Source organism: Mustelus asterias, chromosome 11 (genome assembly GCF_964213995.1).
Source record: "Mustelus asterias chromosome 11, sMusAst1.hap1.1, whole genome shotgun sequence".
In the NCBI taxonomy this organism is placed as follows: Eukaryota; Metazoa; Chordata; class Chondrichthyes; order Carcharhiniformes; family Triakidae; genus Mustelus; species Mustelus asterias.
In genome coordinates, this window is record NC_135811.1 from 109,443,971 (window position 1) to 109,459,710 (window position 15,740).

Consider the following 15,740-nt stretch of genomic DNA (forward strand, 5'->3'; position numbering starts at 1 on the left):
GTGGAGTTTGCACATTCTCCGGGTGCTCCAGTTTCCTCCCACACTCCAAAGATGTGCTGGTTAGGTTGATTGGCCATACTAAATTCACCCTAGTGTCAGGGTGATTAACAGGGTAAATATGAGGGGTTATGGGGATAGGCCCTGGGTGGGATTGTGGTTGGTGCAGTCTTGATGGGCTGAATGGCCTCCTTCTGCACTGTGGGGATTCTATGTAATGATGAAGAAAGTTGAGCAGGCTCTCTGCTCTGAGCGTTGGGAGATCTTTGGCATGATAAAAAGTGGCTAAAACACACACAGGATGATCTCACATCAGTGGGACACCAAGACTGGGGGCCATCAATATTGGCCTGGATATCAAGGAGAATAACCCCCCCCCAATCCACCTGCCCCGTTGTACTGGCAATGGGATATTTTACACACACCTGAGAGTGCGGATGTGGTCTTGGTTTAATGCTTCATCCTTTTGGACAGCACATCTGACAGTGCAGCATTCCTTCAGTGCACACTGGGAGTGTCAGCCTTGATCATAATCACAGGTGGCTGCAATGGTGCATGGCCCATGACATCCTGACTCTGTCAGGATGAATATTACCTATAAAACTCTCATTCAACTTGCTGATCCACAAAGAACACTGAGGCACTGGTTTTCATTTCCAATCTATAAGGCACTATAACTAAGAGTCTTCATCTCAGATGCAAATGGACGGTATATTGAACTTGTGCTGTTTCTGAAAGATTTTGCTTTCCTGATATTTCTTTTTTCCTCTTTCAGGTTGCTTGTAAGAGGCTGCTGGCATCATCATGTCAAGTAAGCAAAAAAATTGTGATTTAGAGTTTGTTATTGAATGAAAATGCAAATGTTGACTATTTTCAGATAATGCAGTATTTCTAATAACTTGAAGCTTCAGTTACTTTGTTCTGGTGGAAAGCTTGAAGAACAGCTGCTTCAGATCTGTTCTTCCCCCTCCGTCAGCACCCTTTGCCGCCTTTATCCAGCTTGTGTTGGTGTTGGTGTTGATTCTCAGCCCTTGCCCACGATGGCAGCTGGAGATTACTTAATGCGTTAAATTGAGTCTTGATTAATTTTATGAAAGCACATTGGGTGGGATTTTATGGCCTTGCTCGACTCGAGAGCGGAAAATCCTGCCTGAGGTCAACGAACCTTCCCATTGTCCATCCCGCGCCCGCTCCGATTCCCGTGGCGGGCGGGGCGGCAGAATTCCGACGATTGTGTTGTCTCGGACGGGAAAAGCGGAGAGCAGCCCACCAGCTGACTTGCTGGGTTTCCCCACTATATTTAGTTAGACAAAAAATGGAAGGGCTGGGAATATTCCATTCCATGATTCAGGAATATTCTTTTCACTTCTCATTTGCTCAATGTGGACACAACCTTCATTTGTTTGTTGCTATTTGTCAATTCCAGCCCTGACCTGCTTAGATAACGTCTGCTACATTGAGTGATAACCAGGGACAGTGAAGTGTGATTGTTCTGATGGCCCAGTAAATACATTGCTATTTATGCAATGCTCTGTCTTGTACCCACATGGACCCATGTTCTTTTACAAGCTATCTGCAGAGTACATGGTGCAGCGAGTGCAACCTCTGTCAGTGAAAGATCAGTCACTGTTGTTTGGTGTCATGTCTATTAGTTCTGAAACATTGTTTGGAGGTCTGTCGTTTTTGTATAAATCAACTTTCTTGGCAAACTTAATTCTACATCCATTGGTACACGCTTGAGTCATAATACTGACTAACAATGTAGTCTGTGTTATTGTGACTTCTCGTAACTGCCAACCCTTTTTCAAAAATCTGTGTGCGCGCGTGTGTGTGTCCTACCTGAAATTGGTTAATGTCAGACCTATTGTGCTCAAACCCTGGATCGCCCTGGTGTGAATGGCTTTGTACCATACTGTGCAAAGTATTCAACCACTGGTTTTTACTGCAACTGCAAACACCAATTTACCGCCCGTTTTCAGGTTTTTAAAAAAAATCACGTCATCTTTGAATTCAAGGTGTTTGTCACTCCTCCTAAATGCCCAGTAATTGTGATTATACCATTGTTCACTATTTTGATGTTGGCCTCTAATCTTTCAATATATCTCTGCTCAGTCTTTCATCCGTTTGGGTGGGTTATTGCTATGGCCAATTTGTTTGTCCTGCTGTTTAAGGGGAGAGGCTGAAGAACACTGCAAGTATCAATAATTGAAACATGTCTGTGATTGCCGTGTCCAGGGAAAAGTATTATTCTTGAAATCTGAAATATTCCAAAATTAATGAAGGCTTTGAATTTTGCTGCATTTACAGATAATAATTACATAAGACAAATGCCCCCCCAAAAAATCTTTTTTTTGTAAAGATGTTAAACCAGGCTCCTGTCAACACTTTCTCAAGTGGATGTAAAAGATCCCCATGAGACCACAATAGTGAGAAAGAATATTAGCTCTGACAACATGGAGTCTGTATGGGTAGAGTTGAAAAATACCAAGGGGCAAGAAACATTAGTGGGCGTCATATATAGACCCCCAAACTGCAGTGGTGATGTTGAGAATGGCATTAAACATATGTGATAAAGGAATATTGGTGATCATGGGTGATTTTAATCTGCACATAGATTGGGCAAATCAAATTAGCCACAATGCCGTAGAGGAGGAATTCCTGGAGTGTATACGGGATGGTTTTCTTGACCAATATGTGGAGGAACCAACTAGAGAGCAGGCCATCTTAGACTGGGTACTGTGTAATGAGAAGGGAATCATTGCCAATCTAGCTGTGCGAGACCCCTTGGGAATGAGCGACCATAACATGATAGAATTTTTTATCAAGATGGAGAGTGAAGTAGTTTATTCGGAGACTAGGGTGCTGAATCTTAATAAAGGAAACTATGAGGCGTGAGTTGGCCTTGATAGATTGGGGAGAGTTACTGAAAGGGATGACAGTGGATAGACAATGGCAAACATTTCAGGAATGCATGGGGGAACTGCAGCAACTGTTTATTCCTGTCTGGCACAGAAGCAAAATGGGTAAGAAGGCCAATCCATGGATTACAAAGGATATTAGAGAGAGTATCCGATCTAAGGAAGAAGCATACAGATTGGCCAAGAAAAATAATAGGTCTGAGGATTGGGAGCAGTTTAGAATTCAGCAAAGAAGGACCAAGGGATAGATTAAGAAGGGGAAAATACAGTACGAAAGTAAGCTTGCAGGGAACATAAAGACTGACACTAAGAGTTTCTATAGATACGTGAAGAGAAAGAAGACGGTGAAGACAAAGGTAGATCCCCTATAGACAGAAACAGGGGAATGTATAATAGCCCAGAACCAGAGGTCACAGTCTGAGGATTCAGGGTAGACCACTTAGGACGGAGGTGAGCCCCTACAGAGCCTCTATCTCTTATTGCATGGACTTGCATAGGAAGAATGGTCACTTGGATGAGATCCCTGAGTGTGCTTGGCACTCGTGGAATTGTCCTCATTCAGAGACTTTGCCTTCAGATTAGGAAGGTGAGAGATCAAAGACATCTGTTGAGCCAGGATAGTTATAGTTTGGATTTCTCATCTGATTTCTCAATCCTAATATTTGCTCAAAAATTAAAATTTAATTTTGTTCTATTACAGAAAGACCATCTTACGCACCGCCCCCTGCCCCTGCTCCTGCCACTGTAAGTCTTTATATTTTCTTGAATTAAAAAAAAAATTATTGCAAAAATAATGCGTAGGTTTTAACTGGTTAACACAAATGATTCTTGGATGGTAAAAATGCAGCACTGACTTGTACTGACAGGTGGAAGTTTCATTCAGATCTTGGCCAGAGCCTGGCACAAGCTGTCTAAGACTTTGAGGTGGGAATTGGTGTATGGTATGTGGTAATGTACATTACAGGGTTGTCTCCGGCACCTCTCGGCTATGGAACATGAGGAGGTGTAAGATTAGGCAGTTGTAGCCTTGCCAAGCTTCTTGTCTATTAAGTAGATAAAATATAAATTGTGTCAATTAAAAATAAATTAGTGCTCTGATATCAGGAATATCTCAAGTCCTTCAAAGCAGAAAGATGCAACGGTATTGGTTGTGTAATGAGACAAGACTAGTCATAGAGGTTTACAGCATGGAAACAGGCCCTTCGGCCAAACTTGTCCATGCCCCCCTTTTTTTTTACCCCCTAAGCTAGTCACTAATTCGGACTATTCACTAGTGGGAATTATTTTTGCTCCATTCTTTGTACATGTCTTGGCAGAATTACTTTTGCTGTTGATAAGTATGGTTAGAGCTTTCTAATAACATTGAGAGATTTTTATGTATAATTCTTTCTTCACTGGAGGAGTAGGGGGTTGAGGGCATCATATGTGTAAAATGGTAGCAAGAGAGGTGAAGATTATGTACAGATGGTAGTGTAATGTATGTGACTGAAAAGTAAAAGATTTCTGCTGCGAAGTATTCCAATAACATCCTGTGCCAGATGTTTGATTTGACCAAGAATATAAAATATAAATAAATTGAAGTACAATTTTCTATTAAATGGTGTGTGACTTGTTACATTAGCCATACCTGAAGATGATGATTTTGGAATGCAGCTCACAGTATGGGACTCATTCTAATGTTCTCAGAGGCATCCTGAAAGCACTGTTATACAAATAATCATGATGCGGAGATGCCGGCGTTGAACTGGGGTAAACACAGTAAGAAGCCTCACAACACCAGGTTAAAGCCCAACAGGTTTATTTGGCAGCACCAGCTTTCGGAGTCTCGCTCCTTCTTCAGGTGAGTCACCTGAAGAAGGAGCCTGAGACTCTGAAAATTGGTGCTGCCAAATAAACCTGTTGGACTTGAACCTGGTGTTGTGAGACTTCTTGCTGTGCATACAAATAATCATCAGGGAACAACAGAAGGCCTACCATCCCTCAGAGAAAGCAAGGAAGGCTGTGTGAGTGTTTTCCATGTTCCATGAATGAATAAAGGTGGTTAAGTTCGGCTGCTTGAGGTTGTGGTTATTGAATATCCGTTGTGATGCTTCATGAGAGTGTGGCAGCTGCTGAACTGCTTTTTGATATTTGACCAATTGTGAGTGAATTTGGAAGTGGGCGGCACGGTAGCACAGTGGTTAGCACTGCTGCTTCGCAGCTCCAGGGAACAGGGTTCGATTCCCGGCTCGGGTCACTGTCTGTGTGGAGTTTGCACATTCTCCATGTGTCTGCGTGGGTTTCCTCCGGGTGCTCCGGTTTCCTCCCACAGTCCAAAGATGTGCGGGCTAGGTTGATTGGCCATTCTAAATTGCCCCTTAGTGTCCCGGGATGCAAAGTTTAGAGGGATTAGTTGTTGGGATTAATATGTAGGGATAAGGGGATGGGGCCTGGGTGGGATTGTGGTTGGTGCAGACCCGATGGGCTGAATGGCTTCTTTCTGCACTGTAGGATTCTATGAGAACTATGAGGGGAGAAATTTGAATTTAAATTTATTTTAAGTGTATTTCAAACTAGGCTTTTGTATATTTGCAGTTTGCAGGGAATGAGGTTCCCATTCTTGTGTTCATTTTTCTTGTGCAGTGAAACATTCTCAAAGCAATTTTACTCATGAAGAGTTTGGGATTTAAATATTTAATTTTATAAGGGAGCCACAATTTTATATCTTAGGTTTAAAAATCCTAGGACTTAACAGTTTATGGAGTAGCAATTCATTTTGTCCAGTGACACAGAACAAGCAATACTAGGTCGCCCACTATTGTACACAGTGACTGATATTCCCTTCCACTGCAGTTAGTGGAATTAAAAATTAGGCTATAACATAGACCATAAGATATAGGAGCAGAATTAGGCCACTTGGCCCATCGAGTCTGCTCCGCCATTCAATCATGGCTGATATTTTTCTCATCCCCATTCTCCTTTCTTTTCCCCATAACCCCTGATCCCCTTATTAATCAAGAAGCTATCTATCTCTGTCTTAAAGACACTCAATGACCTGGCCTCCACAACCTTCTGCGGCAAAGAGTTCCACAGATTCTTCACTCTCTGGCTGAAGAAATTCCTTCTCATCTCTGTTTTAAAGGATCGTCCCTTTAGCCTGAGGTTGTGCCCTCTGGTTCTAGTTTTTCTGACTAGTGGGAATGTCCTCTCCACATCCACTCTATCCAGGCCTCGCAGTTTCCTGTAAGTTTCAATAAGACCCCCCCTCAACCTCCTAACTTCCAACAAGTACAGACCCAGAGAGCTCAACCGTTCCTCATATGACAAGCTCTTCATTCCAAAGATCATTTTTGTGAATCTTCTCTGGACCATTTCCAAGGCCAACACATCCTTCCTTAGATATGGGGCCCAAAACTGCTCTCAATACTCCAAATGGGGTCTGACCAGAGCCTTATACAGCCTCAGAAGTACATCCATGTTCTTGTATTCTTGCCCTCTCGACATGAATGTGAACATTGCATTTGCCTTCCTAACTGCCGACTGAACCTGCACATTAACCTTAAGAGAATCTTGAACAAGGACTCCCAAGTCCCTTTGTGTTTCTGATTTCCTAAGCGTTTCCCCATTTAGAAAATAGTCTATGCCTCCATTCCTCCTTCCAAAGTGCTTTCCTCACACTTTCCCACATTCTATTCCATCTGCCACTTCTTTGCCCACTCTCCTAACCTGTCCAAGTTCTTTTGCAGCCCCCTGCTTCCTCAATATTACCTGTCCCTCTACATATCTTTGCATCATCTGCAAACTTAGCAACAGTGCCTTCAGTTCCTTCTTCCAAATCGTTAATGTATATTGTGAAAAGTTGTGGTCTCTGAGGTACACCACCAGTCATCGGCTGCCATCCTGAAAAATACCCCTTTATCCCCAAAGGAGATCATAGAATCCTACGGTGCAGAAGGAGGCCATTTGGCCCATCGAGTCTGCACTGACCACAATCCCATCCAGGCCCTATCCCCATAACCCCATGCATTTACCCTAGCTAGTCCCCCTGACACTTAGGGGCAATTTTAACATGGCCAATCCACCTAACCCGCACATCTTTGGAGTGTGGGAGGAAACCGGAGCACCCGGAGGAAACACATGCAGACACGGAGAGTACGTGCAGACTCCACACAGACAGTGACATAAGCTGGGAATCGAACACGGGTCCCTGGCGCTGTGAGTCAGCAGTGCTAACCATTGTGCCACCGTGCTGCCCAGCCAGGTGGCCAATCTGATATCACCTGTTTTGTGCCACCCCTCCCTTCTCTAACCCCAGGATTAATTTATTTCCCAATATGTGTTGATGTTTCAAATGATAGCAAAATTGGGATGGTATTGTCTTCCATTTCCTGACCAAGAGTGGGATGAGTGATCTGTTCCCAGACTAGTGCCACTGGAATGAGTCTGCCTTGGGTATTGATTCTGACTGGGTACAGCCTCCTGCTTGCTTTGCTTTCAGGAGCTGGCGAGGTACACATTTGTTGAAAATATTTATTAGCATATTAAAATCCTGTGTTCCAGTTGTACATGCATGTGTTTTGTGGAAGGCATTTCAGGGTGGAGACCTGAATATTGCTCTTTTAGGGATTGAAGTGTTTCCTTGTGTATTAAACAGAAATCATAGAAACCCCACAGTGCAGAAGGAGGCCATTCGGCCCATCGAGTCTGCACCGACCACAATCCCACCCAGGCCCTACCCCCACATATTTTACCCGCTAATCTCTCTAACCTACACATCCCAGGACTCTAAAGGGCAATTTTCTAACCTGGCCAATCAACCTAACCCGCACATCTTTGGACTGTGGGAGGAAACCGGAGCACCCGGAGGAAACCCACGCAGACACGAGGAGAATGTGCAAACTCCACACAGACAATGACCCGAGCCGGGAATCGAACCCGGGACCCTGGAGCTGTGAAGCAGCAGTGCTAACCACTGTGCTACCGTGCCGCCATTGGGAAATGTAGTGGGCAGAATTTTCCCGTCCCGCCCACCACAGGAATCGTATCGGGCGGACCATGCAAAGGTCCATTGACCTCGGGTGGGAATTTCCGGTCTTGGGCATGCACACCCGGAAAATCCCTCCCGGTGTGTCTCAGGGAAGTGAGTTGCAATGCTGCAACATAATATGAAGCTTCTTTAATCTATATTTAAAGTACTGTAGAGATTTTAAAAAAACATGAGTGAGCACTTACTGGGAAATGCTGGGGTCCACACCTGGCCCATCAGGATCTAAAGGAACTACAGTAAATTTGCATTTTAAATGGAAACATCATCAATGTTCTGATACGAACATGCAACCAGTCTTTCTCTTTCAGATGGTGTTTGAATCTATGTGTTTCTAGCTTTGTCTGTTATTACTGTTTCTTTCCCACAACAAACTCTGGCCCTTGTCAGCTGAGCCATAATATTGAGCCTCATTTAATACCCAGCGCCTCCATTTGACTTGCCCTTCCTCTTTTGGCCTCCAACGTGCCAGTACTTATGGTTGGCCAGTTGACTTGCTAGCAAGGATCTTCCATCGCAGTTTTTGGAAGCAGTGTGTGTGAGCCTGGGGTGATTCACCTTCTGTTATAATCTCTGTTTGCACAGAGGGATACCTGACCACTGCCCTGTAGTAAAGTTTTTGTTTTGCGTGTGGAATTGTGAGTGTCAGTCTCCATCCTACTGCTTTGTGTTATGATACAGTGATCACCTAACAGCAGGTGGGTGTGTGTTGTGAAGAGATGGGTTTTTGTCTCCCGGAGGCTGTGTAAATGGTCCTGTTGTCAGAATTCATCACATTAACAGTTTGAGGGAAGAAGAGTGGTAGCTGAAAGTATAAATGCTATATCCCTGCTGTCGTTAACTGCGCTCCCTGTTTTACAGTAACTGCTGTGAATATAAAAGCAAAGAATACAATTCAGGTTTGGATACAAAAGAGAAAAATTGTACTCTCACTTCTATTTCAATTGGCCCTGCACTTAGGGGGATTAAAATTTCCAACAGCTGTTACAGAGAATGAACTGGAGCTGGAAATATGATTATCAACCTGTATACAGCTTTTAGTTATGCTGTACTCTGGATACTTAAATGAAAGAAGGTTTAAGGAGTTATTGTCTCGCTTGTGAAGACACTATAGACTAGATTTTCTGATTGGCATTGTTATATCACTAATGGTAATCCATTTAAAATGAGATGTTCACTATCTGAGTTAACATCCAATGGATCGGAAAACCCAGGCTCAGTTGTCTCTGTGCTTCAACTTGCTTTTTGTTTTTCTTCCCAGTTTACTTAAACTGACCACTAGCTCTGTTCTTTGGTTAGTGTCTTCATAGGGGAAATGTTCTGGGAAGCATTTAACATTCTTTTAGCATCTCAGCATAGAGCTTATCAGCTCTAGCTTTCCTGAAATGCTGGTCCCTGAAACATGAACCAACTACAGAGGATCGTGAACGAAGCCCAGTCCATCACGCAAACCAGCCTCCCATCCACTGACTCTGGCTACACTTCCCGCTGCCTCAGCAAAGCAGCCAGCATAATTAAGGGCCCCATGCATCCCAGACATTCTCTCTTCCACCTTCTTCCATCAGGGAAAAGATAACAAAAGTCTGAGGTCACGTACCAACCGTCTCAAGAGCAGCTTCTTCCCTGCTGCCATCAGACTTTTGAATGGACCTGCCTCGCATTAAGTTGATTTTTCTCTACACCCTAGCTACGACTGTAACACTACATTCTGCACTCTCCTTTCCTTTTCTATGAACGGTATGCATTGTCTGTATAGCGCACAAGAAACAATATTTTTCACTGTATATGCATGTGACAATAAATCAAATCAAAATTGTAAAATGCATGAAGAGTTAGAGGAGGAAAAGTGGCCATCAGCCCATTGAGTTGACCTTTCAAGTATCCCTCATTTTAGCATTCAGCTGTATTTTGAATATTCCAGTTCATTGATCTCTCCTGTGCTGCCTTTTTGAGTATAGTTCTTGATATTGAGTTTAGATTGACTTTTTCACTTTGATTTTGTCCTCTGATTCTACTCTCTGCACTATTTTTGTATACATATTCTGGATTTTTCTGATTTATTTAGTTGTTAATTGCCTATGAATTGAGTGTTTAATTTTATTCAGATAGTGGATTAATTGAATACTTTTACTCATATTATGTGCCAGGAAATTATTTCCTTTTACCTTTCATTCACAGCTTGGTATCAGTATTGTTGTTGTTTGCACTTCCTCCAGTGCGGGGATGTTGTTGCTTCATAACAGGAAATGTTTCTGAGAAAATCCCTAAATCCTTCTCGTGTAGGGTGATCTATTCGGTGTCTAATTGTCCTGTCGAGCTTACACTTGGCGGATGGGATCTGTAGATGCAGCACTTTCAGGAGGGTAGATATAGGATATTGAGTAAATATAGACCCAACTTTCAATACATGCTGATATTGCGCCAGTATGGGTTTAGTATTTTGAAATAGTGGCCCAATCACTATCTGAGTGGCTTTGAAACTGACCACAGATTAAAACAATAAGTGACTGGAGATTTTTATACTCAGCACAGCTGTGTGGCTAAGATGTATTTATTTTCTGACCATTTAAAAACGATTATACGGGTAATTACAGTAGCTGGTGACAAGCATTAGAGATTGATCAGTTTTTTTCTACAGTAGCTTTTCACAACATTTGTTACATACAGAGGCATTAGTGAATAGTGGGGGGGGGGGGGGTGATGGTGGGGTGTAGATGGTGGGGTGTAGATCAACAGGAAAGGCATGGGAGGTACTGACTACTTTGAAAAAGCAGAAATAAAGTGACTGAAGCCATACCGGTGATGGAGTGAGAAATGTAGAGATAAAAGATGTGAAGTCAATTCTCAGAGCTTTTGTAAGTTTGGTAAGAATGTTGATTTGTGCATTAATACTGGTGAGAAGACAGAGCGAGGTATTCTGGATGACTTGTGTCTTATGAACTGTAGAAATGGGGAGATTGGCAATGAGAGTGTTGGAGAAGACTGCCTGTAATTAGATATGATGTGGAGATGCCGGCGTTGGACTGGGGTAAGCACAGTAAGAAGTCTCACAACACCAGGTTAAAGTCCAACAGGTTTATTTGGTAGCAAATACCATAAGCTTTCGGAGCACAGCTCCTTTGTCAGATGGGGTGGATATCCAGATATCCACCCCATCTGACAAAGGAGCTGTGCTCCGAAAGTTTATGGTATTTGCTACCAAATAAACCTGTTGGACTTTAACCTGGTGTTGTGAGACTTCTTACTGTAATTAGATAACCACATGAATTAGCATGATGGCAGTGAAGAGGGGAGTAACTCATTTACATTTAAATAGTCACACTTGCTGTTAGAATGATAGTCACAAAATGGAGGCTGAAGAATGACGGAAATTACAGTGCACAAGATCTTTGCTGGAACAGGCTCTATAACTGGACCAATAAAGTTTAATTCCATTACACAGACCTTCCCCCACCCCCACTCCATTCTATCCACATTTTTTAGAATAGTTACCTGTTCCTATTTTGAAGGGAAATAAAGATCTCCACAGTCTGAAGATCTGGGAAAGAAGATGACTGCAGTAACTCTGGATTTGAACATAGTGAGGAGTAGGGATGAGGAAGAACATTTAGTGTTCTAGCCGAAATACTAGCCAACTCTGGGGCATTGAACCTCCAAACTGTTCACCAGATTACAGAAACACCGAGTACGCTATTCAGAATGTGAGATGTTATTGCAGTAAAGTTTAATCCCAAGATCCCTGTGTTCATGAAGTTTCAAAGGCTTGTCTATAAAACCTGGTGTTAAGTTTGAAATGGACTATTATTAATAAGCAATGTCTGCAGCGGGTACTACATTGGTTAGCATTAGTAAATGTGTAATATAGTAAATATTTAGGATATGCAGAGGATGCTTACTCCAAGCCAATATTGTGTGCTTCATGCCTTGCATATTGAATGTACCAGAAAACAAAGCAAGGTAACATGGCATTGCAATTGGCAGCTGCTAGTAGGACAGGAATTGAACTTCATGTTGATTTGTATGGGGAATGCGAGACTGAGGGACACTTTAAACTTCCTGTGCTTCATGCCTTGTTGTTTAATGCAAAATAGCTCAACCATCAGTGTGAAACGATAAAAGTGAACTACATATATATATATATATATATATATATATATATATGTAGTTCACTTTTATCGTTTATATATATATATATATATGTGTGTATGTATTTGTTGAGAGATTGTGTATGATGATTACTGTTTAGAAATTCGGAAAGTAATGTATAATTTATTGAAGGTGTACCTCTGTTAAATTCTTGTGCCTCGGGCTGCAAGCTAACAGCATTTAAATGTTAAAAACCTTTTAGACCATGTGAAAAATAAAACAGTTCTTGTTCTTATAACATTTGGGCTGAGAATTGGTATTGGCAACCTCAACCTGTCGACACTCGAAACATTTGAGCGGCACGGGTGGCACAGTGGTTAGCACTGCTGCCTCACAGCGCCAGGGACCTGGGTTCAATTCCCGGCTTGCGTCACTGGAGTTTGCACATTCTCCCCGTGTCTGCGTGGGTTTCCTCAGGGTGCTCTGGTTTCCCCTCACACTCCAAAGATGTGCAGGTTAGGTGGATTGGCCATGCTAAATTGATCCTAGTGTCAAGGGATTGGCAGGGTAAATATGTGGGGTTGTGGGAATAGGGCCTGGGTGGGATTGTGGTCAGTGCAGACTCGATGGGCAGAATGGCCTCCTTCTGTACTGTAAAGATTCGATTCTACATGTACAGTAAGGAATTAGAGCTTACACAATTACCTAAAGCAACCAGTAATGTTGGGGCATGTATTTTTATTAAATGTAGGTTAAGTGGAAGTTTACATTGTGGTATCGGTTGCTCCAATCCACATGGCTTTAGTTGAGAACCTTTTGCTGCTCTTGAAACCTGGCTGTGATGAGATGCTGCTGCTGAAAACTCATTGTGGTCTTTTGTTCAGGGTATTGATATAATAGTTACAGATTTTTGTAAAAGCCTTACTTTCCGAGTGATTCAAAAGTTCTGAAACATTGTGAGAGAAATGTGAGGGTAAGAGAAGCCCTCATTGTTTAGAAATTACTCGGGAAAATTCTGGACTAGAAGTGTACAGTTAAGATGTCTTCATGGACATAAGCTTAATGAACACCTCTTGCTTGTCTTCAGGTCAATAGCTCGAAGCCGGCTTTGCATCTTTCCTAGTGCGCAGTTACAGAGTTGACACCCAATTAGTAGAGACCTCGCAACCAAATCCCGTCTCTGCCAGTGAAAAAAATAAATTATATTTGTTGGGTTATGGCCAATCCAGCCCCTGTAATTTTATTACTGGGTTTTAATAAAAGAATTGCTAAATGCGTTATGATTTCTGTTCATCACACAGCATCTGCATGATTGAAAGCATTTTTCGTCTCTGTCCCCCCATTATCAGAGAATGTTTTAATAAATGCTTTTCTGGTGTATATCTCACAGGTGCTACTCTGAGGAGCAATATTGGCTGAATGATGGCGTTAATTCTTTGTGATATTTAATGTTGGGTTTGTCCACATCCAGATATCTTGGAGCTCCTTAGTAACAGGTCCTGTTCCATTGTGCAAGACCTAAAAGGAATTCATGTACTGAAATGCTGAAGCAATGCACTCTTCCATCATGTTCACTGTTTGTCTGAGTGGAGGATACATCAAACCCAAATGGAGCGATTGCCTACAGTCCCCACCATTTACAGCATCCACTAAGCATTATCACTTGTGTTAACATCAATTTCAAAGTTGCCAGTTATAGTATCTTAAGTGATCTAACTGAAATTTAGCTGAACTGGGGTAAGGTTTAACTGCCTGAATTGTGCAGTTTCTTGGCTGACATTTGTGGCTTGTGTTCTCCCCGACCATTTTAGATACTGGTTTCCATTCCTGATTAGGTTGTTGTGCATAACACTGTGTGGAAACAAGGTGGCTTGCCAACAAATGGAAAAGGGAACATTATTACCAGGGTTACAGAGGCGACGTTGCTTTTTGAGACCTCTTTTCTTGAACTGGTGATGTTGCTGTAGATATGAGAGGCTGTAGATATGTCTTGAGGAAACCCTGTGTGTCGAGAGAAGAGTGGGGATGACACTAGTGTTAGCTGTGTAGTGTAGTTAGTAGAACTGTGCTTTTCCATACGCAACCATAACTTGTTTGAATTTTTGCCACTTTTTTGTATGCTGACCATTTCATTTCTGTGTTTCTTGTTTGAACTCATTCTCATTCGTGTTTTGTCTCATTTGTTTCCATCAGCAAATGCCCAGCACCCCAGGGTTTGTGGGATACAATCCATACAGTCATCTGGCCTACAACAACTACAGGCTGGGAGGGAACCCAGGCACCAACAGCCGGGTCACGGTAGGAGTATTAACTATTGCACTGCAACAAAAAAAATCCTAAAGGCTAGGCCAGGATTGCGTATGTGTCAGGTCTGCGGATCTGATGATTTAGAGTACAGAAAGGAGGTGGTTGGCATTGGACCCAGTTTTCACGATGCGTGTCTTTTTGGGAACACTGTCTCAGGAGGTTCATTTTGGCAGCTTCAGTAATTACGGTAGGGTTGACAGATGCCAAGATTTTAACAACAATAAATCAAAGTCCGAATGTGGGAAATCTAAAGTATAAACTGAAAGTCTTGGAAATCCCGAGCATGTCAGTCAGCACCTGCAAAGGCCACACGTCAACTGGGGTCCCTTCTAAGAACGGCTAAAAGATCTCTTGCTGGAGTGATAACCTGTCTCTCCCATTTTCAGATGTTGATAGACCTGCTCTGCATTTCCAGAATTGTTCGCTTTTGTTCTGGTCTTTTGAAGTGGGATGTGAAAGAGTTGGGCGTGTTTCAAAATAAATAATATTAAAAATATGCAGCAAGATCAGTTTCGGGCCGCTTCAATGAAACAATCTCCGATCTTAATTACGTGCTCAGAATTTCCCTTGGGACTTGTAAAACCTGCTAGTTTCAACGACATAACTTTGGGAGTATTGATTGCTGAAGGTTTACGAACTGCTAGGCTTTTGAATAAGTGTAGACAATGATATTGTTAATCTCCATATCCTGCTTTTATTTTTCCTCATGTGGCCCATATTCATTGCATTGGGAGATGAGGGAAATATCAGTATTGAAGTTTCCAATTTTTTCACTTGGTGCTAGCATTAATTAGGCACAGCATAAATTGAAATGATAGGATTAAATCCATTGAATATTCATCCCAGTATCTCCTGCAAAATACTACTGTCTGCTGTTCCCAGTCTCTGATGTTGTGTTTTTATATAAATAATTGGTTCAAATCACTTCTGGCTTGAACCACATCTCTTGTCTTGATCTCAACTTCCAGTTCTTTGGACTGAACAGGGCTGGGGTTATTGATCAGCAGAAAATCTACAGAAGTTGTTTTCCATAGTACACGCCAATGTTACCCCACCAATTCCCTCCCCTCCCGATATTCTTTCCTTTTCCTTTGTTCCCCATTATTATGTATTTGCAATCCTATTTCTTTAACAAGAGACTTTTTTTGTTCTGTGCATTGGGGAAATCTGTTTAATTTCTTTCTCCCAATTGTTTATTTTTTAGTCTGTTTTAAGCATATTTCCCAAATGTGACAAATATCTGACAGCTTGGACTCCCCTTTCCAAAAGGAACTGCCTTGGTTCTGATCCTAATTTAATTATCTACTGTTCCTGGAATTGAGGCCAGAATGTGAAGCAATGTGCTTGCTTGTTGCTTCATTCACTTCACATGTTCTGCTACTCTGATCATTCAATTCAAGTTTCGCGTT

At 42.2% G+C, this 15,740-nt stretch overlaps 1 protein-coding gene across 2 annotated transcripts in view; it reads left to right on the forward strand.

The window, feature by feature from the left end:
* smarce1 (SWI/SNF related BAF chromatin remodeling complex subunit E1) overlaps positions 1-15,740 on the forward strand; it is a 59,740-nt gene that overhangs the window by 706 nt on the left and 43,294 nt on the right. For both annotated transcript variants that reach the window (XM_078224284.1, XM_078224285.1), the window contains exons 2-4: positions 773-808; positions 3,616-3,659; positions 14,218-14,322. In XM_078224284.1, the coding sequence (XP_078080410.1) occupies positions 802-808; positions 3,616-3,659; positions 14,218-14,322 (156 nt within the window). In that variant the 5' untranslated portion in view covers positions 773-801. The remainder of the gene's footprint in view (positions 1-772; positions 809-3,615; positions 3,660-14,217; positions 14,323-15,740) is intronic.